This window comes from Myotis nattereri (assembly GCF_964212035.1).
Source record: "Myotis nattereri genome assembly, chromosome: 20".
NCBI lineage: Eukaryota > Metazoa > Chordata > Mammalia > Chiroptera > Vespertilionidae > Myotis > Myotis nattereri.
The window spans coordinates 6,364,730-6,389,847 of NC_138096.1; the positions used below are offsets into that span (position 1 = coordinate 6,364,730).

Here is a 25,118-nt window from a genome sequence, read left to right on the forward strand (position 1 = left end):
GAACCTTGGCGTTGGGAAGGGGAGGGACACACGGACCACGGCGTAGGAAAAGAGACGGTAGCAATCGGCCCCTCCCCGCCCCGCCCCTCCAACTTAACCCTGTGGGTGGAGAGGGTCAGGGCGCGGGGACCGCCGGCCGCGCACCCCCGTCCCTCCGTGGCACCAGCCTTTCCCGCGCTGCCCGTTGCGAGGGCCACTAGACACCGCGTGGAGGCCGCCGCGGGCCCCGGGCTCCGCTCCGCCCGGGCGGGGGCCGCCGTCCAGCCTCGGGGAGGGGCGAGCCGGCCCCGCGCGCGGGTGCGAGCGTCTCCCGCACTCGGCGCCCCGACAGGTGCAGGCGCGCGGGCTTCCCATTGGTCGGGGAGGCGGCGGCGGGCCCCTTCCCACGCCCGCCCGCGCCCGGGCCCGTCCCCCGCGGCCGCCGCCGCCTCCGCTCCGCCCCGGCCCCTCCCTCCCTCCCTCCCTCCTTCCGCGCCGCCGCCGCCGCCGGGCTCGCGAGCGCAGGTGCCGGGCGCGCGGGCGCCTCCTCGGGGGCGCGCGGCCCGGCGTCGGTCCTCCCCCACCACCCGCACCCAGCGGCTCCGGGAGCCCGGGGAGGGCGAGCGCGGGCGGGCGGGCGGGGGGAGCCCGAGCCCGGCGCCGCGGCCGCCGAGGATTCCGTCTCTCCGGCTCGCGCAGCGGCGGCGGCAGCAGAGGTCGCGCACAGATGCGGGTGCGCCCGGCGCGGGGAGGAGGCGGAGGAGGGAAGGAAGCCGCCTGCATGAGACCCACAGGTAAGACCCGGAGCCCGGAGGGGGCTCTGCGCCCCGGGGAGGCGCGCGCCCGCCGGGGAGGGGGAGCGGGTGCCTGGCCCTGCCCGCACCCCCCGAGCCCGGGGACGGCATGGTTGACAGCGCAGAGCAATCTCTCTGGGCACCGGGCGGCAGGACCCATCCCCATCCTGGGGAGAACCAGACAAGTATCGTGGGGGACCCGGGGCCGCGCGGTGAGGTTGCCGGGAGTGACCTGCCTAGGCCCGGGGAAAAGTGGGTTTCCAGCCCCGACACCCCGGGAGGCTGGAGACTTTCCTGTCATGGTCACGGCCGCGGGATCCCGGGGACGGCGCCGGGCCCATGTGCGCTCCCGGCCGCCCTCCCCTCCTCCACCCTCCGCACGCGCAGCATCCCGCGGCGCTGTACTCCGTGTACCCGCGTTGGGGGGAGCGGGAAGGGGAGGGCGGTGACTGCGCTCTGGGGAAGGGGGCGGGGGAGGCCCGGGGATGGAGTCGGGGAAGCCGACCCCCCTCTCTCCAGCCCCCCCACCCCCATTCCCTCCGGTTCCACGGGAGGAGCGGAAGTGTGGCCCCCGCCGAGCCCAGGCAGCCTGGGGTATCGTCCTGTGCGTTCCTGGTTGCAGACTCTTGCCAGCCGCATGCCCGCTGTGGATGAAAGATGTATTATGGAATGAACCCGAGCTATGGAGACGGATTTCTAGAGCAGCAGCAGCAGCAGCAGCCTCAGTCCCCCCAGAGACTCTTGGCCGTGATCCTGTGGTTCCAGCTGGCCCTGTGCTTCGGCCCTGCACAGCTCACGGGCGGTGAGTGAGGGTGGTGAGTGGCTCCCTGTGGCTGTGGCTGTGGCCGGAGGGCCCAGGACGGCAGGGGAGGGGGAGCCCGGCTGGCAGGACAGCCCTGCCACTCCCCCCGCCCCCTACATCCAGACTTCTGGGTACCCCAGAACCTGAGGAGCCCCTGTGTCCCAGCCGAAGAACACCCTTTTTCAAAACCCCTGGAGTTCCCCCCAAATTCTTGTGGAGCCCCGCACAGCTTCACACACCCACATTCTGCCTGGAGCTTCCCACCAGCTGCCCAGCAGCCTGACTTCTGTTTGCTCTAAAGCAGCGGTTCTCAACCTTCCTCACCCCGCGACCCTTGAATACAGCTCCTCATGTCGTGGTGCCCCCCAGTTTCATTGTTACAAATTGAACGTCATTAAAGCATCGTGATTCATCACAAAAACAATATGTGATTACATATGTGTTTTCCGATGGTCTTAGGCAACCCCTGTGAAAGTGTCGTTCGACCCCCAAAGGGGTCGCAACCCACAGGTTGAGAACCGCTGCTCTAAAGGAAAGACAATAAGGCTGACCTATTATTCTCATTTTGGGAGAGAGAGAGAGAGAGAGAGAAAGTGTATTTCTGGATAATGGATGCTTGAGGACCTCTGACCCTTGTCTGTGCCCTCAGCAGACCAGGTCAGGTTTCAGCTGCGAGACCCCCTTTGTGAAGGTGAAGGGTCCGAGAACGTGGCCAGACTGGCTGCAGCCAGGTTTGCTGAAGAGTTAACTTTCTCCTTCCTTGGGAGGTGGGGTGTCTGTGCGCGTCGGGGTGGGGAGGGGAGGCAGAGGTGTTCTTCAGATGTGTTTCTGGAGGGTTGCTTGGCGTCTCCAGGCCTGATTTGCAGGAAGTGGACGTTAGCTGAGATAAAGGTGGTGGCGCGGACGCCATAGGCGGACTCCACAGTCAGTTCTGGGGCAGGGGCTGCCTTCGGGTTGTGGTGGAGGGAGCGAGATGGAGGTCCTGTCCGGATTTCAGAGCCTAAGAGTCTCTCTGCCCCCATGGCTCCTCACTGTCCATCAATCACTGCTGTCCGTCACTGCTGTCCGTTCCAGACTGTCCATGAGTGCTCGCTGAGGTGTTCCTATGAGAAGGACAGAGAACCATGTTGCAGAGCCGAGATACTGTTAATCAACCAAGTATAATGGGTGGAAAACCAGGAATTGATCGATACTACAGAAACCATTTTAGTGCTTTAAACTACGGCTGTTTTGGAGCATTCCAAGGTGAAGATGGAAAAAAAATATGAATGAAAAGTTAGCAAAGGTGGGGGAGGGGAATGAGCTGGACTTGAACACAGAGGCATCGATAACGCAGGCCTCCCGCTCAGAGATCTGAGATGCTCAGGCTGTAAGGGAACTTGCCGTAACGCACCTGTCAGTCAGCGAGAAGACACTGGCTTGGGATGGAGGCCCTGTTTTGGTTTTTGGTTTCATTGTTTTAGGCAGAGGCAACATTTTTGGTGCTCTTATTTTTGTAGAAATACCAGAGGTCCGGTGCACGAATTCGTGCACAGGTGGGGTCCCTTGGCCTGGCCAGCCATTGGGGCTGATGGTGGGGGGGAGGAGGTTGGCTGTGGGAGTGCACTAACCACCAGAGGGCAGCTCCTGCATCGAGTGTCTGCCCCCTGGTGGTCAGTGCATGTCATAGCGACCAGTTGTTCTGTTGTTCGGTCGCTTAGGCTTTTATATATATAGATCTCTGAGATGGGTTTCCTCTTCACCGAGGGCGGAGTCAAACGGGGTGCCAAGGCGGCACCTGTGTGGCCTGCCTGGGCCCTGGTCAGAGCCTCTGTCGGTCCTGGGACATTCTTGGTCGCGCCTCTCGGGTGAGCGGGACAAGGTGGGCAGGACGTCGTTGGGCAGGGTTGGCTCATTCCTTCCCCCTTCTCTCCTCTGGCTTTCCATCTCGCTCTCATCCCCTCAAACCAGTTCCCCAGGATTTCCCATCCCCTCGGTCCTTCCCTCCGTGTAGATGACAGATGCATCAGGGTTCACCTGGGTGCGTTTTGAGGGTTGTTATTGGTGTGAGGCTCTGCCATTGGCTTGGGCATCTCGGACCTCAGTGCCCAGCACGGCCCCCTCGGACGCCCATGAGCCACCGTCCAGTTGCACAGCACGCCTTTCCTGTCTCTCTTCCGAGGGGAGATGTCACAGAACCAGACCCAGGGCCTCGAAGAAGGCGCTGGGAGGAGGGTTGCCTGTGACCTCTGTGTCAGACATCTCCCTGTTCTCTCCTGTTTCACCCTGAACTCCCTCAGGCCACACTGTGGTTTCTGGAAGAACATGGATTATTTCAGAATTCCTCTGGGAACCAACTGTTTGGGTGGGGGAGGGCGGCGGGGAAGTGCTATGGAGTCCACCTTTCAGAGATGTCTCTCTCAGGAAGGAAACCCACTTGGGGGCCCCCAAGGGGACAGTCACAGGGAATCCACCGTAATTCTAGACCCGCGCTTCTAAAATTTGAATGTGCGTGCGAAGCAGCCTGAGGTGCTGCTGAAAGGCAGGTTCTGGGTCAGTTGCTCTGGGGTGGGGCCTGAGGGTCTACACTTCCGACCAGCTCACAGGCCACGTCCTGGCGACTGGGCCAAGGATCACACTTTGACCAGTGATGCTTTATTTTATTTTATTTTCAATATATTTTTATTGATTTCTGAGAGGAAGGGAGAGGGACAGACAGACACATCAATGATGAGAGACACTCATTGATCAGCTGCTTCCTGCACGCCCCCTACTGGGGGTCGAGCCCGAAACCCGGGCATGTGCCCTTGACTGGAATTGAACCTGTGACCCTTCAATCCACAGGCCAGTGCTCCATCCACTGAGCCAAACCACGTAGGGCGACCAGCGATGCTTTAGACCAGCGGTTCTCAACCTGTGGGTTGCGACCCCTTTGGGGGTCGAACAACCCTTTCACAGGGGTCGCCTAAGACCATCGGAAAACGCATGTATAATTACATATTGTTCTGGTGATGAATCACTATGCTTTAATGATGTTCAATTGTAACAATGAAATTGGGGCTCACCGCAACATGAGGAACTGTATTAAAGGGTCGTGGCATTAGGAAGGTTGAGAACCACTGCTTTAGACGAAGGCATTCCTTAAGGAAGTCTGCCTGCTCTGGACTCTCACCATCGCTCTCAGTGACCCAGATGCGGGTGGCCTGTGAGGGACAGGTCTCCCCCAGTGTCTGACCTCCGGGTGATGCTCGGCCCTGAACGTCAGCCTTCAGAGAATGCTTTTATTTGATCTACAAAAAGGTGCATATTTCATAGGCCCTGTTCTGGCATGTGTGGATTTTCATTTTTGATTGCTTTCAGTGGAAAAGAAACACAACAATAGCAAGGTAGAATCGTCCGAGCTGGGAGAAAAAGCCTGCGTCCAAAACAGGTCTGACAGCAAAAGCCGGAACTGGCAAGGAGAGAAATTGAGAAAATGATTAGAAAAAGAGAAGGGGGGAAAAAAAGAACTCGATCAAAACCGGAAGGCTTTGTCCCTGAACCCAGAGTCCATTCCATTCTTTGAGTCGTGGGAGGGCTTTCATGAGCCTGAATTGGCCTCAGGTGACGTTGGGGTGGCTCTTTCCATTTTGTCTTTTGTGACTTGGGAAAAAGGGGCCCCCACCTGGGGCCTTTAAGACCCCATACCCCGGGTGGACTAACACCGGGGTGACAAGAAGACACAGACCCCCACTGATCCCAGAATCTGACGGGGCGTGGCCGTGGCTAGCTTCTCTCTTCCTCCATCCAGTGATGCTACCAGCGGTGATACAGGGGGAGAGAGGCGTTGAGGGCCGCCTGGAATGGTCCACGTGGGAGGAGAGGAGAGAGCTACGAGTTTGCTCTAGAAATCAGTCCTGGAAGGCGGGCTCCCTCGCACATCCAGAAATTATCAGGAACCCAGGCCGAGCTCGGCTCCTTCATAGCCGTGTGGGCTTTGAAAATCTCTGTTTCCTCATCCATTCAGGGAGGGTAATGCCGCCTAATGTGCAGGGTGGATGCGAGGGATGGAAACTATATGGCTGCTCCATGAATGGAGATAGAAGTAGGGAAGGAGGGGCCACACAACGCTGTACTCACCTGGCCTCTGCTTCATCCATTCAGTGCATCCTGAGTGCGGATCCCCACCCTGCTCCCAGCGCAGTTGCATGAAATGTTCTTTTTACCTATAAGAGCCTTCCTTTGCTCTTTATTTTTCGTCCAGTGAACAGACTGCTCTTTGAGACCCAACACAAACGCCCTGATCTGTTTCCTATTTCCCTGGTCCCCGACTTCTCCTTCACCTGATGCCCCCCCCCCGGCACTAGGCATAACCCTTCTCCTAGTGTTGTCTCATCCACTGGACCCCAAGCCCACTGAAGGCCAGAACCTGGACGCCATCATTATTCAAGAGAGCTGATGGTCTGAGCCTGAGATGCTAAGTTTTAGGGAACAATTTGGCCCACTGTTTCCTCTTCTTTAAGCAAAAGAATCCGTGCTCTAGCCAGTTTGGCTCAGTGGATAGAGCAGCGGTTCTCAACCTGTGAGTCGCGAACAATGAAAATACACCCTGCATATCAGGTATTTACATGACGATTCCTAACAGCAGCAAAATAACAGTGATGAAGTAGCAACAAAAATGATTTTATGGTTGGGGTCACCACAACATGAGGAACTGTATTAAAGGGTCGCGGCATTAGGAAGGTTGAGAACCACTGGGATAGAGCATCAGCCTGTGGATGGAAAGGTCCCGGGTTCGATTCCGGTCAAGGGCATGTACCTGGGTTGCGGGCTCGATCCCTGGCCCTGGTCTGGGCTCATGCAGGAAGCAAGCAATCCATGTGTCTCTCTCACATTGATTTTTTTCTCTCCCATTCCTTCCACTCTCTCTAAAAAAAAAAAAAAAAAAAAAAAATGGAAAAATATCCTCGGGTGAGGATTAACTAAAATAAATAAATAAACAAATAGAAAAAGAAAAAAAAAAAAAACCCCTGTGTTACTCTAAGACAGCAATTACCCACTCAAGAAGAAAAAAAAAAACAACAACCCCAAATAGAAATAATTGAGTTGCTCACAAACTAGAATTAAAAGTGCATTTTAAAATAGCTTTTTAATTGAGAGGATTGTAATTGCTTTATTAATCTTAAACAAGGTAGACTGGGGGACATCAGAGAAGTAAAACAAATTCATTCTTGACATTTGGAACTGGCAGTGAACCTGGGAGCATGTGGTGAATCAGCCTATATCACCCCCCCCCCCATTCCCCCAGGGGGGCGGGGGCTGGGGGCAGACACAGGTGTGAACCTGAGGAATGAATGTCTCGCCTCCACATTTATTCTTAGAAGCCAGAGGAATTGCAGAGCTGGGTAAACTTGATCAGCGCTCATTTCGTCATTACCCCATTGCATTGAGCTCTTCAAGAGAGGATGAGTAAGTGATTTCTTTTTGGGAAACGAAGGTTTGACCTGGCCGGCTCATGTCGCTGTTTGAAAACGGCGACTTTAATCTCCTGGAATTACCAGCGTGGGCGCCGAGCTACACACAGCGAGAGCCACTCGTGTGCTATATTCCCTCCTCCCGGTGTAGCAAAATCCAAGAGAGACCTTATTTCTTCGGTCTGATTGCATTTATCAAAGGTAGAGGTGATTGAATCGGGTGAACCGGCAAGAGAGAGGTTCTTTTCAGAAAGAAATGAGATCTGTTCTTGCGGTGGGTTCTGGAAAGAAAATCTGTGCGTGGACAGCATTGCTACTGATCCAGCTGGTTTCCAAATTCAGGCTCTCAGTCCGTAGAGGAAGCCTTAAAACTGCCCTGAACACTTAACCTCAGAGGTTCTGGTTCTCTCCGGGCGAGAAACAATGGGGCCTGCTTGCTCTGTGGGAATCGGAGAGGGTTAGAGGATTAAGCTTCTCAGTGATGCTATTAGACTGCTTGTGGTAACTGAGTCTCAGTGTTAGAACCTCATCCAGGGGTGCATTCTAACAGCTTCTTTTTTGGGGGGACGGGTCTGCAAATGTCAGCTGTGGCATGCACTCGCTGGCCGATGGGGGCCGCCTCCATGTTTAGGTCAAAACGGGGAAATAATGATTTAGAAACTTGCAGTTTCTCTGGTGGAGAACAATCCGGTTCAGAATCGCCCGGTGGCCTTTGAAGGGCTTGCGCAGATTTCCCCCCTTTTTTTCCCCTCTATCCCCTTTCTGTCGATACCAGCGGTTCTCAACCTGTGGGTTGCGACCCCTTTGGCGGTCGAACGACCCTTTCACAGGGGTCGCCTAGGACCATCCTGCAGATCAGATATTTACATGACGATTCATCACAGTAGCAACATGACAGTGATGAAGGAGCCACGAAAATAATGTTATGGTTGGGTCACCACATGAGGAACTGTCTTTAAAGGGCCAGAAGGTTGAGAACCACTGGCTACACCGTTGTTTCATGGACGGGAGGTGCTCACTTGCTTGTTATCATGACGTGGAGGAGGCTGTAGTTTAGCTTCTTGAGGCAAAGAGCTGGAGAGGAGCAACAGTGCCCCGTAGAAAGTCCACGTGGCCACTTGCTACTGTCCCCAACTGGCTGGGTGACAGTCACCTCCCTTCTGCCTCGGTTTTATATCCCTGTCTGTGAAATGGGAACAAGACGGGCACCACCTGCCCCTCCCATGGTGGTTGTGAGGACCAAACGCATCCACAGGGGGCAGTGTAGTTACGTGAGGTACCGACATCACCACCCACAAACTGGGCATGAATGCTTGCCGTTTTCACGGTGCCAGGGTGCCCAGAGTTCCGTGGCCCCCGAAAGGATGTAGCAGGACGCATGCATGGTCATACCCAACGGCCCAGGCCGAGCGGGAGCTGTGGTATTGAAATCCTTGGGTGGTCACGGATCCTGGGTCCCAGTAGACCCATCATAGAGATCTCCATCATGATACGGTATCACAGGCCCTACAGCGGAGATTTATCTCCGAGACTCTGGGGGTGGCGGGGGTGGGGTGGGGTGGGGTGGGCTTACCAAAGGGAATGGCATTTGAGCTACGTCTTGGGTAATAAAATGATTTCCCAGGCAGAGCGGGTGCTTGATCCCGGGAGAGAGGGTCGCACAGGCTCCGAATGAGAAAGACTATGTACCAGAGATAAGAACTAGCTCAGGGCAGCCTTCGCGAAGGGCAGAGAGTTTGAGACGAGACCGGACAGGCAGGCGGGACCGCATGGCAGCTAATGCCACGGCTTAGGCGTTCGAATGCTACGCTGTAGTCAGCCCGGAGCCTCTACCATAGTCTGCAGGGGCCTGGCAGGATCGGATCTTCGCTTTAGAAGAGAATTATTTAGCCATGTGGAGACGGAGGCGAGATAGAGCCCTGACGCGTCACTCTTCGCTGTGCATCTAGCGGTGACCAGGGGTAGATAAAACCAAGTTCCTGCCCGTGGGGAGCGCATATTCCAATGGGGGCTGGTGGGGAAACGCTTGCCTCGGCCCAGGAGGGGACACGATGAGGCTGTCACTAGGGGGGGGTAGATGCATGTGAAGAAGAGGCCGGACAGCCGGCAGGATGTGGGGGTGCAGGAATGGCCGTTCGCGGAGCCCCGGCCGTGGCCGTTGGGGAGGGAGGCTGATGGGTTCATTGTGGATGAGGGCACTTGGGCTGCCTGCAGGACCCCCACTGGGGCACCGTCTGCCCATCAGGCAGCTGAAAACTTGCTTCGGTGCTCGGGGGAGCAGTGAGCGCTGGAGACGTACATTCGTGTGTCATGTAGAGGGTTGCTGGGGCTGTGGGAGGGGCTGGGCTTTCCCAGGAAGAGGGAACAGCCAGCCAAGGAGAGGGCTTGAGGGTGAAGCCCAGGAGTCGTGCGCATTTAAGCGTCAAGAGAATATCGTCCCGCCTTCCCTCCAGCCTCCCCACAGCTTACCGGGGAGAGATCGGCGTTCAGTGGGGTCACTGGGTGGCTCCCTTCCGGGGATGCTGAGCAGAGGGGACCCCGTGCACGAATGCAGTGACGGTGGCTGGGGGACTTCCCTGCTGTCGCCTCTCCCGTACTCCTGGGCGCTGGGACGTGGGAGGTGCTCAGGGCTTCCCAGGCGTGTCCGTCCCCCACTGTCCTTTGCAGCCCTGCCCTCCAGTCCTCCACGGGCTCACCTTCTTGGCTGTCAGTTCCTCTTCAAAGGTGCCGTTGTCAGGGAGCGATCCCTCGGTCACCCTCACCCCCTGTGACCAGCTCTGCCACTCTGCAGCGCGTCCCTCCACCTCTCCGTGCTCTGCTTTCTTCCTCTGGAAATCGGGGTCGGCACCTCCCGGGGGGTGGGCTGTGCCCATGGAGGAGGCAGGGTCAGGGGAGGCGGTTTATAGACAAAGTTCAGTTGTGGTGGCGTCAGAAGGGACACTCCACTGCGCCTCCGGCCATTGTGCCAGGGAGGGTCGGGGATGCTGGGCACAGCCTGTGAACGCTCCCCACGTGCAGGTCCTGACCCCGTGGAAGCTCATTTTGTGTGACACGATGTCAGGCAGCCCCAGGGGGCTCTTCTGCTGCAACATGAGTTGTGCAATCTGTGCTCTGTCCCTGCTGCTGGCGCGCCCCGAGATAGTCAAACAGCTGGAGATGGAGAAGGCCCTTGTGCCGCGGGGAGGAACTTCCCCTGCAGGCCCCAGCCCACGGGGTCCCTCTTGTGGGCTCACAGAAGCCTCTGGAAAAAGCAACTGAACGTGTGAGGCAGGCAAGTGATTCATTTCAGGTGCTTCAGAGGCCCAGGAGGGAGGCGGTGCCCGTGTCCCCGTCTGCCTCCCCCTCCCCTGCTGGCATCGGTGCTGCTGGGAGCCTCTGGGTGGGCGCAGTGGGCCAGCGTCCTCAGGCGGGATGAATGAGGCACTGCATTTAGGTCTAGAGCAGCGGTTCTCAACCTGTGGGTCGCGACCCCTTTGGGGGACGAACGACCCTTTCACAGGGGTCGCCTCAGACCGTCGGAAAACACATATATAATTACATGTTGTTTTTGTGCTTAATCACTATGCTTTAATGATGTTCAATTTGTACCAATGAAATTGGGGGTCACCACAACATGAGGACCTGTATTCAAGGGTCACGGCATTAGGAAGGTTGAGAACCACTGATCTAGAGCATCCCTAGGCGCTTTATCCGCCTGGAATGACTCTCTTCCTCCAGCTGCTGGCTGTCTCATTCTTGAGAGTCTCGTCATAGCCCTGCAGGTGCGATGCCGCTTTGGGGTGCCTGTGGGCTGGAGATCTCGGGGTTCCTCGTCTTCCGCGGGGATGCCTGGGAGTCTTCTGTCTGTGTGGCAGCCTCGGAGCCCTTCAGGAAAGCTGCCTGTCAGCCGGCCCGGCCTCTTCTTGGCCCCGAGTGTCTTCAGTTCTTTGCCACATGTGGCTTCAGGGATGCTAGGGTCTGCGTTGGTAAGAAGTCCTTAAAATCAGACCTGAGCAGGGGCTTTGAATGGATAGAAGAGGGCCTTGCGTGGATGTAGGAGGTAGCTGGGCGTCCTCCCCCCAACTCTTCCCCCCCCCGCAGCCCCCCCCCCCCCCCCCCCCCCCCCCCCGAGAGTGGCTCTGCTGAGCAGCTGCCCCTGCAGGTTTCATTGACATGGTAATGAGTGCACACAGCTTCTGCCCTACCTCGTCTGAGGAGGGAGGATCCGTTCTTTGGGGACTCCCCAAACATATCCGAGGATCTAAAAATGGGGGTGACCCTGCCCTGTCTCTGCAGCCAGTCGCCTTTGTGCCTTGGGTGGATCACGGCCACGTCCAAGGGCAGATTCCCGTGAGTCTGTGGTTGCCACGCTGTTAAAATTGTCCTCTCTCAGCTTCCTCCCGGCACCCTGGTTACCAGGGCTTTTCATCAAAAGCAGAGCCGGTGGCGGGTCCCTGCCGCCCCTTTGCCGTGCGAGGTCTGTGTGCGTCTCCCCTCCTACGTGCCTCGGGCTTCTAATAGCTGGCATTTCCTCCAGGACCTGCTGAGCTGAGGTTGTTGCTAAACTGGGTCATGCGCTCGGTGCTGTGGCGGAAGCTCCCTTCCACGGAAATGCAAGGGCCGGTCCCAGGCCCGTTTCTCCCTGGGCCCTCGATCTGCATGGAGACTCGACTTTTTCACGCCCATTCCTGGGCTCAGACGGACACACACACACACACACACAGTTGCTCTCAAGTTGAAGAGCAAAGATGGCCTCCTAGGCACGAAGAGTCCAGAAGATGCTGCCCCCAGGGTGGTCTGTGGTCCTGGCAAACACAACGTCCTATTGGTTCGCTTTGCCCTTGGGCGCTGGGCTGGTTCCTCTGTGGGTCTCAGCGCTTCCGGGGCCTGGACTCCCCTCGCCCCCTTTCCACCTCCACAGAGCCGTCCTGTCCCTTCGGAGACAGCTGACATCTCACGGCTACTCTTTCTGCCACCTCGTGGGTGGTCCCGGGGCCCCTAGCTCTGAGATTCCTCAGGACACAGGAAACATGGGCAGTTGGGTTGGGGAGGAGGCGGGGTGATGGGAGCCCCTTAGCTCCCTCATAGGGTCAGAGAGGGGATTGCCAGGCCTGGCCGAGCAAGCCGCCCAGAGCCCCCACCTGCTTTCCCCTGAGAGTGCACCTGCTTTCCATGCGGTGCCTGCTCTCACCAGCCTGTGGAGCTCCGCACCCAGCCGGCCCTGTCATTCTAGAGAGGAGTATGTCCTCTCAGGTGATGGTCCCTGTCCCTCATGCAGTCGGTAGTGTGGCCGCTGAGGACAAGGGTCTAGAGACAGACCCTGGGATGGAGCCCCAGCTCTACCGCTCAGTTGCTTTATATGCAGGGCAAACTGCTTCATCTGTCTCTGCCTCAGTTTCCTCATCTGTACAATGGGCACAATACCCTCGCCATCGAGCTGTTGGGAAGGTTCCACAGGTGCATATATGGGAAGCACACAGAACAGTGCCTGGCACGGAGTGAGGTTTGAATACATGTTGACTGTCGGGGTCCTCCTGATCTTCATCATTATGATTTGTGTCATTTTTGCATCTGGAAGCTTCTGGAAGCTGGGGACCACAGTTGTTTCATCTTTTCTTTCGTTTTTGTGTGTGTGTGTTTTTTTCCCACCTGACCATGCTGTGTGTGTCCTACAGACTCAGGAAATGTGTGTCTGTTGACTAACACATGTGCAGAGGACGGAGATGTCGGGAAGCCTAGCATCAGGTCTCCGCAGTGGGTGTGAGCTCCCAGAGGGCGGGCACCAGGGTGTCCACTGTGATCTCAGAGCTCAGCCAGACATAGTGAGTCCCGGGCCACACCCACAGCTGGACAGGGGGCACGGGCTCCGCACCCAGGTCCGGCAGCCCGACCGGCTACTCAATGAATAGGATATTATTGAGTTGAACAGATATTGTTGAGTTGAGCACTTGATTATGGCTAACCTCTCTCTTCCCTCTTGCTTCTGACATCCGGGTCAGGTGGCCACAACAGCTGCATAAATGGCAGGAAGGACAGTGGGAGGGTTCTGCCTTGAACTTTGCCCTTTCCTCCATGACTGACATCACCTGAGGGGTCTGAGTTCTCACTGCTCTGACCTGATGGGGTTCAAACATGCTTTGAGCTCCGATGGTGAGAAAGTGAGCCGGACTTTCAGACCCTGATCTTCCACTAGAGGCCTGGTGCACGAATTCATGCACGGGTGGGCCGGCAGGGGGGAGAGGGGCTGTGGGAGGTAGGCCGGCCCCGCCCCCGATGGGCGGGTAATCAGGGGTGGGGCCGGCCAGGGGGGAGGGGCTGCGAGCCTATCTGGGGTGGGACTGGCTGAGGGGAGGGGCCGAGGGAGGTTGGCCGGCCACAGTGGGCGGCATAGCGACTGGTCTTTTCGGTTGTTTCGCGTTCCAGTCGCTGGCTTTTTATATATATAGGTTATCCACGCTTATGCTTACTTAACAGGAATGTATTAAGCACTTACTCTGTGCAAGCATTGTGTGAAGTATTTACTAAGCCTGGAAATAGGAGTCCGCTATTGCCCCCACCCTCACGGAGCTCGAGTCTGCGTGTTGATAGGTGTTATCAATGCCCTTGTGCTTCCATAACAAACTGCCATAGACCAGTGACTTACACAACAAAAGTGTATTTGCTCAGAGTCCTGGAGGCTGGAGGTGCAAGACCGAGGTGCCAGCAGGGCTGGTTTCTGCAGATGGCCGCCCTCTAGCTGTGTCTCATCTGATCCTTCCTTGCCGTGTGTGTGCGTGTGTGTGTGTGTGTGTGTGTGTGTGTGTGTGTGTGTAGGGGGAAAGAGGAAGGAGAGGGAGCACTCTGGTGTTTCTTTTTATAAGGACACAGTCATGTTGACTCAGGACCCCACCTTTACGACTTTATTTAACCTTAATCACCTCCTTATAGACCTTATGCCCCAATACCCAGTCACATCAGGGGTTAGGACTTTGACATATGAATATTGGGGGACACGAATCAGTCCTTAGCGGGTTGTAAAGGAAGGTAAATCTTCATTCTGATGAAAAGATAACGATGAGGACCTGGAGAACTCTTAGCCTAGCCTGGGGAAATCAGGGAGGGCTGCCAGGAGGAGGTGAGAGCAGAGCTGCGTTCTGAAGGAAGAGAGGCCCTTAGGGGAAGAAGGGGAAGAAGAAGCAATATGAGCAAAGCTGTAGACACATGAGCTTGCCGGTGTGTGAGGGTGGAGAACACCCTGGGGATTTTACAAGGCATTCACTTACCTATTCGTGCCTTTTATCAAGACACGAGCATTTCCCAAGGTTTGCTCTACGCAGACTAATATGCTGACCCTGCTGACGGGGTCCAGAGACCACCTGGAAGCTCAAATTTGCAGAGTTTCCCCAATACCGGGCCATAATGTTTGCTCTAACCTAATCAACCTACTGCTAGACACTCCCATGATTCCATTACAGCTGCCGGCCACTAAAAAATCAATCGCAAGCGGCTCCCCGGGCCACCAGTGGGCCCACCGTGGTTTAGGTCAGGTAAATATTGGGTTATTACATGCAGCTCGTCGGCGGAAAAGTGACTGGTGAATATCTAGGGTAAAGGAGGTTTTATCTGCTTGCCTTTTTAGGTCATTTCGACTTTCTCTTTTATGGGGCAGTCTAGGGGTGGTCAGGAAATGGGGCTTGGCCCCAGCTGCCTTGGCCGCTGGCCTCTCTGCCGAGGCCCCATCTTTCATGAAAAGGGCCGTCGCTCTCGTAACACACGTTCCTGAGAATGGTCCCGCAACCAAACCTGGACACGGGCTAGTTTCAGCTTCAAATATCAGAAGAAGAAAAAAGTGAACATAGGAAATGTTTTGACTAGGAAAGTAGTCATCGTCCCCTACTGGGATCGAGCCTGGGTAGGAAAGCCATTTACCCCATCTCGAATTGGTCCTTTCCCCTCTGTGTCTTGGGCAGTGTATTTCATGTGCCTGTGAGCTGCTAAGTCCTTCTTTTAATTTTAATTAACATCCGTGATGAGAGAGGATCATGGATCGGCTGCCTCCTGCACGCCCCCTACTGGGGATCGAGCCCGCAACCGGGCATGTGTCCTGACGGGGTCTTGAACCGTGACCTCCTGGTTCACAGGTTGATGCTCAGCCTCGGAACCACACCGGCCGGACTAGGTACTGTTTATATCCTCATTTCCAGGCAAGCAAACGACAACAGAGAGAGACTAAAGGGCAAAGCCAAGGCCCTGGGATTAGGAGGTGATGGGGTGAGGCCTCAAGCCCTCTGGCCCTGGAGCCCAGCCCTCCACCACTCCTTGCCTCTGTGCCACCAGCCCAGGGGGGCGCCCGGCCACCTGAGCCCCGGACGTCAGACCCGGGATGAATTTGTCCGTCGCCCTGTCTGTTTCTCCCCGTTAGATTCCTCAAAGCCCAGCCCAAAGGTGGTGAGGCCCAAAACCTCAAGAGAAAGAAAGTCATCCCCCCGGAAACCTCATTTCCTGATGCCTTGAAACCCATTTCCTTCCTAAGAAGTCATCCGAGGCACTGGCGAGCCCCGAGAGTTTCAGGGGGTGCAGCGTGCGTGAGTCAGGCTGTGGCCCTCCACTGGGGCGACCTGCCCTTCCCGGGACCTTTGTCAATATCGGGAGACATTTTGCTTGTCATGCCTGGAGGGGGGTGGAGGGTGTGTGCTCCCGGCACCCAGAGGCCAGGAAAGCTGCTGAAGGTCTTACCACGCCCGGGGGAGCCCACAGCCAGCAGGTACTGGCCCCAGTGTCCATGGACCAAGGGCGAGAAGCCTGCTCTGGCTGTGGTGGGGCAGGTGGCCAGGAGCCGGTGTTCCAGGTGAGGGATGCTAGGGGTCCCGGGGAGGTACAGGCAGCAGGGGGTGGGGGAGAAAACCTGTGAATTCAAGGGAACGGAGGGAGGATCAAGGAAGAAACGGAGCCAGAGGTCCCTTAGCGTGGGTGTCAGAGAGAAGAGGAGATGGCGGGAAGCAAACTCATTTTAGAAAGATGATGAGTTTGGCCTTAAGGTACTTAAATGTTGACATGCAGGTGGCATTGCCCAGTGGGCATGTGAGACTGAGGATGGAGTGAGGGAAGTCGGGGTTACAAATGCAGATTTAGGAGTCCTGTGGGAGGCAGTGATCACGGTGTGGAGTGGCCTAGAGCAGCGGTTCTCAACCTGTGGGTCGCGACCATCGGAAAACGCATAGAGCATATCAGGTATTTACATGACGATTCACAACAGTAGCAAAATGACAGTGATGAAGTAGCAGCAGAAATAACGTTATGGTTGGGGGTCCCCACAACATGAGGAACTGTATTAAAGGGTCGTGGCATTAGGAAGGTTGAGAACCACGGGCCTGGAGAGAAGGCTGAGGGACGGGGTGGCTCTGGGGTGGCTGGGGGGGTGGGGGACGAGAATGGCGCCCCTGGAGGCCGGGAAAAAGGGAGAGTCAGGGGTTTGAATCCCTGCTCCATCGGTTGCTAAGCTTGTGATCTTGGGCATGTCCTTGAGCCTCTCTCTGCCTTGGTGTCCTCACGGGAGACCAAGGGCTGATCAGGAGATTGGCTGGAAGACGGGATCATGGAGTGTTGCCAAACTCAGCGCCAAGAGGGCTAGGGCCGGGTGGGCGACGGTGGACGTGCAGACTGGGAGAGGATGGATGGGGAGTCCAGTAGTGAGCCTCTCCCCCCCGCCTCTCCCCCCCGCCCCTGTGAAGAACAGGCGAGTGGCTGTGGGGTCAGCGTTTTCAGGATTGTTTTGTGAGTGCCCTTCCATAGAAGTTGGCCTCCCTGGCCTCATCACCACATGCAATTATTATTTTTGTCAGTGCCGAACAGAAGCTGTGTCCGTTTGCACTTGATAGCAAATGACTGGTATCATCTTTTCTTTCCTCCCTCAAATAAGGAAGAGAAAGTATGGAGGAGAGAGGAAGAGATGAACAGGGGAGTTATAAATGAGAGGAGAGAGACGACAGAGGGGAAGGCGTATTTCTGCAGGATCTGTCCTTCTAACCCGCAAACGCCTGGCCTTGAGCAGAAGAAATAGTGCCAAGTGTCCCAGACGGGCCCCGGGAGGCACCCTGCCTGCCTCCGCAAGCAGCGGGCACGCCTGGGCCACAGGCGGCTGCCTTGCCTTGAGCCTCGCGAAGAGGGTGTGCGGCCTCCAAGGGGAACTGTCCATCCTGATGAAACCAGGGCCGCGGGGTCCGCAGCACAGGGTGCGGGCCTGGGAGCTCTGCTGGGTTGAAATCTGATGTGCGGAGGTCATACAGGTCAGGCCAAGGTCATTGTCTGGCTGCTCAGGGGGAAGCTTTTCTCAGCCAGGAGCAGTTCTTCGAAGCAATTCCTTCAGCGGGTGAAGTGCAGCTCTTTCCTTTCTGACAAATAAGCCAATTTTCTCCAGAAAGGGAGCCCCGGAAAGTGCCACGTCAGCACAGCCGTGCCGGTTCAGAGCTCCAGACAAGTGCGTACTTGAACCCTCATCTCCTTTGAGTGGTGTGAGTGCCTCACCTGAGGATACGGTCCCATAGACACTCCGCCCTGACCTCTCACAGCGACACCTTTAATATACACGGAGTGGCCAGATGATGAGGACCACCCCATCAGTACTTCATTGACACTTTCCAAAAATACTGAATATTGAAAACTTCCTAAGCAAATACTCTCAAGGTCTTGTTATTATTTGCATAACTAATTCACTTCATTGTACTGAGGGGGTGGTCGTCATAATCTGGCCACCCAGTATATATCCCATAACGTACTTAACTCTAGCGATGCATGTACAATGATCAGCAAAAAACAGAGGCAATTTGTCCACTGGGAGGACACCTCTGAGGATTACAAAAATAAATGGCTAATTACAAGCTGTGAAGGGGTGCCCCGAGGAACGCGTGGTGTTGAAAGTGCTCCCTTAGGAGGAGGGCGCATCCGGCTTATTCTGTGTTGGGCGAGTGTTCAAAGGAGGCTCTCCTAGGTGAAGACAGAGGGAGAGGTGTTCCGGTCGAGGGAACAGCCTGTGCAAAGGTCCTGTGTCAGGAGGCAGCACAGAAGGGTCAAGGACCCAACAGAAGGCCAGTGTGGCTGGAGACCAGACAGCCTCCTGGCTGTATTGGCCATTTGCATTTTTTTTTGTTTTGTTTGTTTCCAGTCATTGGTTCGTGTTCTTTGTCAATCTTTCCGTTGATTTAAAAAATCTCTTTTTTACCCGTTTGTTAAAACCCTCTTACAATCTCTTCTCCGTTTGTTAAAACGTCTCAAATCTTCACCCTTTCACAGATAGTACAATCATTGTTCTGGCCGTTTCCATTGGCCTGTCAATGGATTTATGGTAATTCTATCAACTCCCCCCCCCCCTGGTTTCTCCCAGTTGCCAACCCAAGGTGATGTCAATGTCCACCTGTCTTCCGATAGTTTATTTGTTCTGTTTGACTCAATCTGGACTTTCACTTCTGTGTCTCGGGAGAAGTGAGGGTATCGTTTATTTTCGTCTCAGTGGCGAACCGGTTGTGCCAACATGAGGCACTGAGCTGTTCATTTGTCTCCCGCTGTTTGGAAATACCATTTCCAGAAGATACTAACGCCCTTTAGACGTCCGGATCTGTTTCCGGACCCTGGATTATGTTCCATTGATTTGGCGTCTCTCCCTCTGCCATCACCAGGCAGTGTTACGACATGTTCCCTTTACAATCTGATGGCGCGAATCCCCACTCCTGCCTCTTCTTTTTCCAGATGTTCTCAGCTCGCCCCATGAAATGATTCTCCCCGACACATGTTAGAATCCCTTTGCTAATGTTGCAGATGAACTGGGGGACAAGCGACATGTCTCCGATACTGAGAAACGGGAGAGCTCTTTGCTCTCTCAAATCTCCTTCGGGTCGTTGCGTAGAACATTTCTGACGACGGCCGCAGCCCCCGGGGAGACGTGCCGTTTCATCGAGAAGATACCACGGACCTAGGGCCCAGGACTGAAATGAGAACTAGACCGAGAGGTGGGCACGGAGGACCCTCGGTGGTTTTCTCCGCCCTGTGCCCCGCACCCCGGGTCCCCACCTGCCCTCCTGTGCGTGTGCACCCTGAGCCATGACCATGCAGAAGCCACAAAGGGCAGGCGTTGCTTGACGGAGACTCACCTGTGCCTGGCACCCTCCTGGATGCTCTGCGTGTTACAGCGTCTGCTTGTCTCATGACCCGCAGATCAGTGAGCATTAGCTCCTGTTTTACACCAGAGTGGGACCCTGAGAAATGACACAATTTGGCCAAGACAGGGAGGGGTCGCGATGGGCCAGCAGGAGGTGGTGGCTGACCGGGGTTTGGACCAGGCCTCTCTCCAAACACAAAGTCCCACCTCTTCCCGTGGACCAAGATATTTGCTCCTCTTCTTCAGGCTGAGAGTGACCCCCTTGCCGGTCATCACCTGGCCGGGGAGGAGTTGGGGGCGCCCCCTGTGGGTGTGGAGTCATCGTATTTGGGGTGCAGGGGAGGAATGTGGTTGTCTTTCTGTTTGTGTGTTTAACACGAGATCTGGACCCGCGAACGCTCATGGGCCCCATCCGTGGCTCCGGGGACCACTGGTGCTTCCAAGCTGGGTGTCCTGCATGGGGAGCTTGATGGAATCACCCCTTCAGCTTTCCACGCGGCTGTCACAGCTGGAAGGCGCCCCGTGCGGGGGTGTGGGGGAGGTGAGGGGCCCTCTCTAGGCTCTGCTGGTGGCAGCTGCCCCGCCTCAGGGAGCCTGGGCCGGCGATGCAGCCGCAGCTCTGCTATTTTAAGCTGCCCGCTATGCTCCGGTGGAGGCTGCCCGCGTCTGGTGCTGAATCATGATCCAGCTCGCTAATTGCCAGCAGCGCCTGTGGCCTGCCGGGGACCCAGACAGGCATCTGGCTCTGCGTTCTGGGTTCCCGTGATATGAGGGCTGGCGGTGGATGATGAAGATCCTAGAGACACGGGGGCCAGGCGGGCCCGGCGCTGCCAGGGTTCTGGTCCACACCTTCGGGCTTTATAAATCTGCAGCAACACTTCCCTGAAGCACTCCACGTCATTACCGGATCTGCTTCAGGATGAGGACCTTGCAGGTCAAACATGGATATTTTCGCAACCCAAGCTGCCTTCTCCCCGCCCTGGGGATAGCCCCTCTGTGCAAACCGGGTTAAAAGCCAGCATGTGACACCCAGGAGGTCAGATGTATGCGGTCTGGGCGTTTTGGCTGGGTAATGGTTATTTCTGAAACAATGGAGATTTGAGGAATATTCCTACAGGGAGTTTGCAGCTTTGGGCCTACTCTCTCCCACTGCAGGCCTGTCTGCCCTGTCTCTCTCTCTCTCTCTCTCTCTTTCTCCCTCCCGGAGCCCCTTATCAGTTTGCACATTTCACGTCTTGGGTGGGACCTCTGGGACCCAGCTCGCCAGCGGTCAGAGCGGGCTGGTGCTGTGGCCTTTGGACAGAGGCCCCTTTGCCTGAGCGGGGATTTAAAGGACTAAGCGTTGAGCGCCCCTTCCCGCCTTTGAAGGAGGCATGTCTGCCCTCCAGGCCTTCTCTGTCTGGCGTGCTTCCCTGTCTCTCCTCCCAGCCCAGTGGGCGCAGGAAGACACCTTGAAGGATTTCCGGGGCCTTGCTCAGTCCGTGGAGTCCTGGTGGGTGGGAGCCCCGTTCCCTTCAACTTGGCAAATGAGTGTCTGCTTCCCTCGGGGCTGTTGGAAACCGCCCTGAACTGTGTGAGCGCAAAAGTGGTGGGCAGGCCCCGGGACCCGCCAGTTCTGCTTCCGGCGGGCCTTTCGGGGTACAGGTCACAGGGCCTGGTATGCCCGCGGTGACCCACTGCGTCCGAAGTCGCCGGGGAGTTTCTACAAAGACTGCGTGGCCTCGCGCCACAGGCTCAGAGATGGTGGATCTGGGTGGAGAGTGGAAATTCATCTGTGTGGCAGCTGCTCGGAGAGTCGGCCGGGGCGTGAGGTGGGTGGGGTGACTCCCTGGATCCCACACCAGATCCGAGAGGACTGGATGTTCCCGAGGGAAGGTGGCTGCAGCCCCGAGACAGCCGGCCAGCGGGAGATGCTGTAGATCTTCGGAGGCACAGCAGACGGGTGGGGGCTGGCGTGGTGGGAGTATGGGGTCCCTTTCTGTTCCACCCCCCACTAGTGGCCCCCCCCCATCTGCTCCTTCTCAGGAGACAACAGAACACCCCCAATCAAAACCTTTCCTTGATCCTGGGCCTCCCCTAAAGTTCTCCTCCCTGCAAAGATGAGCTCCCAGAGATAATCGTCCATTTTTAGTCTCTTCCCTCACATCCAACTCACCCTTCAACCCACCGCAATATGGTTCCCACCCCCACCACTCCCCTGAAATCACCCGGCAAATGTCACCCCCAGAAGAGACATCAACACCGCGTCCAGGCGCCCGATGGAGGCTTGTCTGTTCTTTCTGGAATCTCTGCCCCTGGCTGCTGGGACATCGCTGTCTGGTCCTCTGTGCGTCTCAGTCCCGGGCAGACTCGGGTCACCACCCGGCACTGGAGGTGCTTGTCCCTCTCGGGTTGCTTTCTGGGCCTGATGAGGGTGCGCAGCTGCCAACTGGACGTTTCTCTGAGTTGCGCCCACAAACCTCAAGCTCAGCTTGTCCAAAACGGAGCCACATCCTTCCCTTCACGTGGGTCTCTCTCCAGGTTCCCCATCTCGGCGAATGGCCGTGTTGCCACCTGGCCCTCCGCACAGAGCCCGGGGTCACCCTGAGTCCCCAGTTCCGTCTGGCCTGGCAGTTTCCCACCGTAGATCCCGGAGGATCGCCCTCCTCCCGTCTCTTCCCGCTGCCCCTGGGCCATCGGAGAAGTTGCCCCGCGATGAGTCCGATGAGTCCGCTGCCTTGGCATTGCCACTGGCTCTCTTTTCCGGCGGAATCATGACTGGAGGCGTCGGGGGGCGCTCCGTGCAGCCCTGACAGCTCTGCCCGCAGAGCAGGGGACCCGCCTATTCCTCTGAGAGCGGTGGCCGCAGCCTTCTCCCCTCGGGTCCCTTTTATTCTTTTCCACCCACTGGCTTTGTGTTCTAAAAGAGAAAGACTGCTTTTTAAAAAATATATTTTTTATTGCCCCAGCTGGTCTGGCTCAGTGACTAGAACATGGGCCTGTGGACTGAAAGGGCCCGGGTTCGATTCTGGTCAAGGGCACATTCTGGATTGTGGGCTCGATCCCCAGTAGGGGGCGTGCAGGAGGCAGCCGATCAGTGATTCTCTCTCATCGTTGATGTTTCTGTCTCTCTCTCCCTCTCCCTTCCTCCCTGTAATCAATAATAATATATATATTTTAAATAAATAAAAAATAAAAATGTTATTGATTTTTAGAGGGACAGAAAGGGAGAGGGAGAGAGAGAGAAACATCAATGTGAGAGCAGAATATCGATAGGTCACCCCTAACCGGGATCCAGCCCGAAACCCAGGCATGTGCCCTGACTGGGAATCGAACCGGCAACCTTTTGGTGCCTGGGATGATGCCCAACCCACTGAGCCACACCAGCCAGGGTGGGAAGGACGACTTTTCCTAGGCTGTAGTTAACTCCTTTTCCCCAGGTTCCATTAAAGGTGTATGTACGTGCACATAGCCGTGCGTTCGCCATCAGCTACGTCTTTGCTCCGCACTGTACTTCCAACCAAACCACAAAACCTGCCTGTTTCCCCGGGGCCTGTGCGGAGCTGCCCTGGATTCATGTACCATTTCCATTCACCTTTCTGACGAGACGAAAAATAGTCCAGGCCGCCCCTCGGAGCCCAGGGACCGAGGCTGGGACAGATCTCGTCCTGTTGGGGCGAGAGGCCCTGCCCGGCCTGGCCGCCTCCGTCCCCGTCCCCGGGGCGGGCTTTCTGGGCCCCTGGGATCTTCCCGGAGGAGGTGTGTGCTGCGGCCTCATTTCCTCCCTCTGAGCCGTCTTTGTTTTCCCTCTGTTTGTGCTAAAAACCGTGCCCCTGCCTCCTGAGCACAGAAGCCGGCCTGTGATGACGTTGTAAACGGGCCATGTAGCAGGTGGCCACACCGCTGACAGGCGAGGGAGCCAGAGGTGTGCCTGGCAGTTAGGTGCACAGCTCATGGGCTCACGCACATGGCGCTGGCTCTGGGGCCCCGGTGTCCCAATTGCATCCTCTGAGCAGGTGGCCCGCTCCCCGGTCTCAAGATTTCGGTAGAGCGTCTCCCGTTAGCACGTGGTTTTGGCGAGAGCTTATGTTTCCTCCCACACCCCCCCTCCCCCCCACACCTCCACCCTGTTTTCAGGAATTCATTACTCGGATCCTCTTATCTGTCCCTCACACCTCAAGCTGAATCTAGGCACCCAAGGCCTCACCCACTCAGCGCCGTCGGTGGGCCGGCTCTGGGAGGCGGCACCCCTGCATCTGCTAATATTTGAGCATCAAGGGAACCGTGGGGACTGCCACAGGCACAGCCGGCCTCACAGAGTGCACAGTCCAGAGCAGCGGTTCCCAACGTGGGGCCCCCGCCCCACAGGGGGGCAGTTTGATGTTTAAGGGGGGCAATTCGAGAAGGAGTTCTTAACAGTGAAATTATTGCGTTTTTTATGGTTCTAGGGGCCTCGTCTACAGTATATAAATGCATATTGCGACATATTGATGCATTTCAGTCCTCTGTTATATGTTTTGAAACTTTATTTGCTATCTTTTCATATCGCTTCATATTATTATTATTATTATTATTATTATTATTATTTTTAAACAGTTTCTTAGTGATTTCTTCGTCCGGACTTCAATGGTCCTTCCGTTCTTTTATTTTTCTCTCTCATGGATGCCATGTTCTGTGGAAGCTTGTTTAGACCAAGTGAATGGCCTTTGAGGCTTCCTCCACGTGAATAGGAGCTCACTTTTTGAATAATAAGAATTCTATGTCACGGGGGGTGGGGGGGCATCAGGATTTTAGAGATGCTGAGGTGGGCATGGCCAAAAAAAGTTGGGGAACCCCTGGTCTAGAGGGAAGATGACAATAAAACAAGAACAATGAATCGTGAAGATTCTTTTAAGAAAGTATGCTTTGGGGGGGGGCGTGCCTGGGCGGGAGCGGGCGGGGTGGGGAGAGAGAGAGAGAGAGAGAGAAACATCGATGTGAAAGTGAAGCATTGATTAGTGGCCTCCTGCACGCCCCCTACCGGGGATCAAGCCTGCGACCTGGCAGCGGGCGACCCGTTGGAGGGCTGGTGGCAGTAGCCTTTCCTACCATCTCGGCCACCTCTCCCGGGTTCTGGGCAGGTGAGCGGCTGCTTCTGAGCCAAGCACGGCGGCTGGAGTTACGGGCTGTGGGTGCAGAGTCACACCTTCACGGATATTCTCAGACCTCCACGTGCCAGGAGCTGGGACATGGACCTAGCATGACATTGAGAGTCAGGAGAGCTGGTGTTCGTGCCCACCCGGACCCTTACCTGGGTGAGTTTTGTCAAGTCCTTACAGGCACATGTGGACTGTGTACAGACATACGGGCTTCTGTCATGGGGACACGGAAAGAAGGCCGTCCAAGCTCTAGAAGGAGCGGCTGGAGGAACGCGAGGCAGGGTGGGGTGGTGGGTGGGCAGTGTCCACCCTGAGGGCCAGGGGCACGTGGCCAGGGACAACCACTGGGGTGGGGACATGGTGGAAGGTGGTTGTGGCGAGGGACTGCTAGAATGGTCCCTCCCCTCCGCCAGGCCCCCTTAGCCAGAGGGAGCCATAAGGGACAGGGGCAGGAGCGTGAAGGATCCAGCTGAGGGCCACCAAGCCATTGCATGAAGTTTTAACCCCTGGTCCTGTGTGTGTCCCTGTGGCCTGAAGAAGGAGGGGCTTGTCTGTAGAGACTCCCATCTCCCCACAACTTCCTCCAATCACCAAGAATTGCATGCCCTGGCTGGTTTGGCTCGGTGGATAGAGCGTCGGCCTACACACTGAAGGGTCCCAGGTTCGATACCTGTCAAGGGCACGTGCCTGGGTTGCGGGCTCGATCCCCAGTGGGGGGCATGCAGGAGGCAGCCAATCAGTGATTCTCTTTCATCCTTGATATTTCGATCTCTCTCTCCCTCTCCCTTCCTCTCTGAAATTAACAAAAATATATATATTAAAAAAAAAGAATTGCAGACTAGGCCTGGCTGGCGTGGCTCAGTTGGTTGGCTGTTGTCCCCTGTG

General features: G+C 56.3%; 1 protein-coding gene across 2 annotated transcripts in view; it reads left to right on the forward strand.

Annotated features, from left to right (window-relative positions):
- Window positions 1–614: 614 nt before the first annotated feature.
- Window positions 615–25,118, forward strand: part of SUSD4 (sushi domain containing 4) — a 61,651-nt gene continuing 37,147 nt past the window's right edge. Inside the window, exons 1-2 of one of the 2 annotated variants that reach the window (XM_081114630.1) lie at window positions 615–773; window positions 1,396–1,575. In XM_081114630.1, the coding sequence (XP_080970756.1) occupies window positions 1,431–1,575 (145 nt within the window). In that variant the 5' untranslated portion in view covers window positions 615–773; window positions 1,396–1,430. The remainder of the gene's footprint in view (window positions 774–1,395; window positions 1,576–25,118) is intronic. The other variant, XM_081114631.1, reaches the window with a different exon arrangement.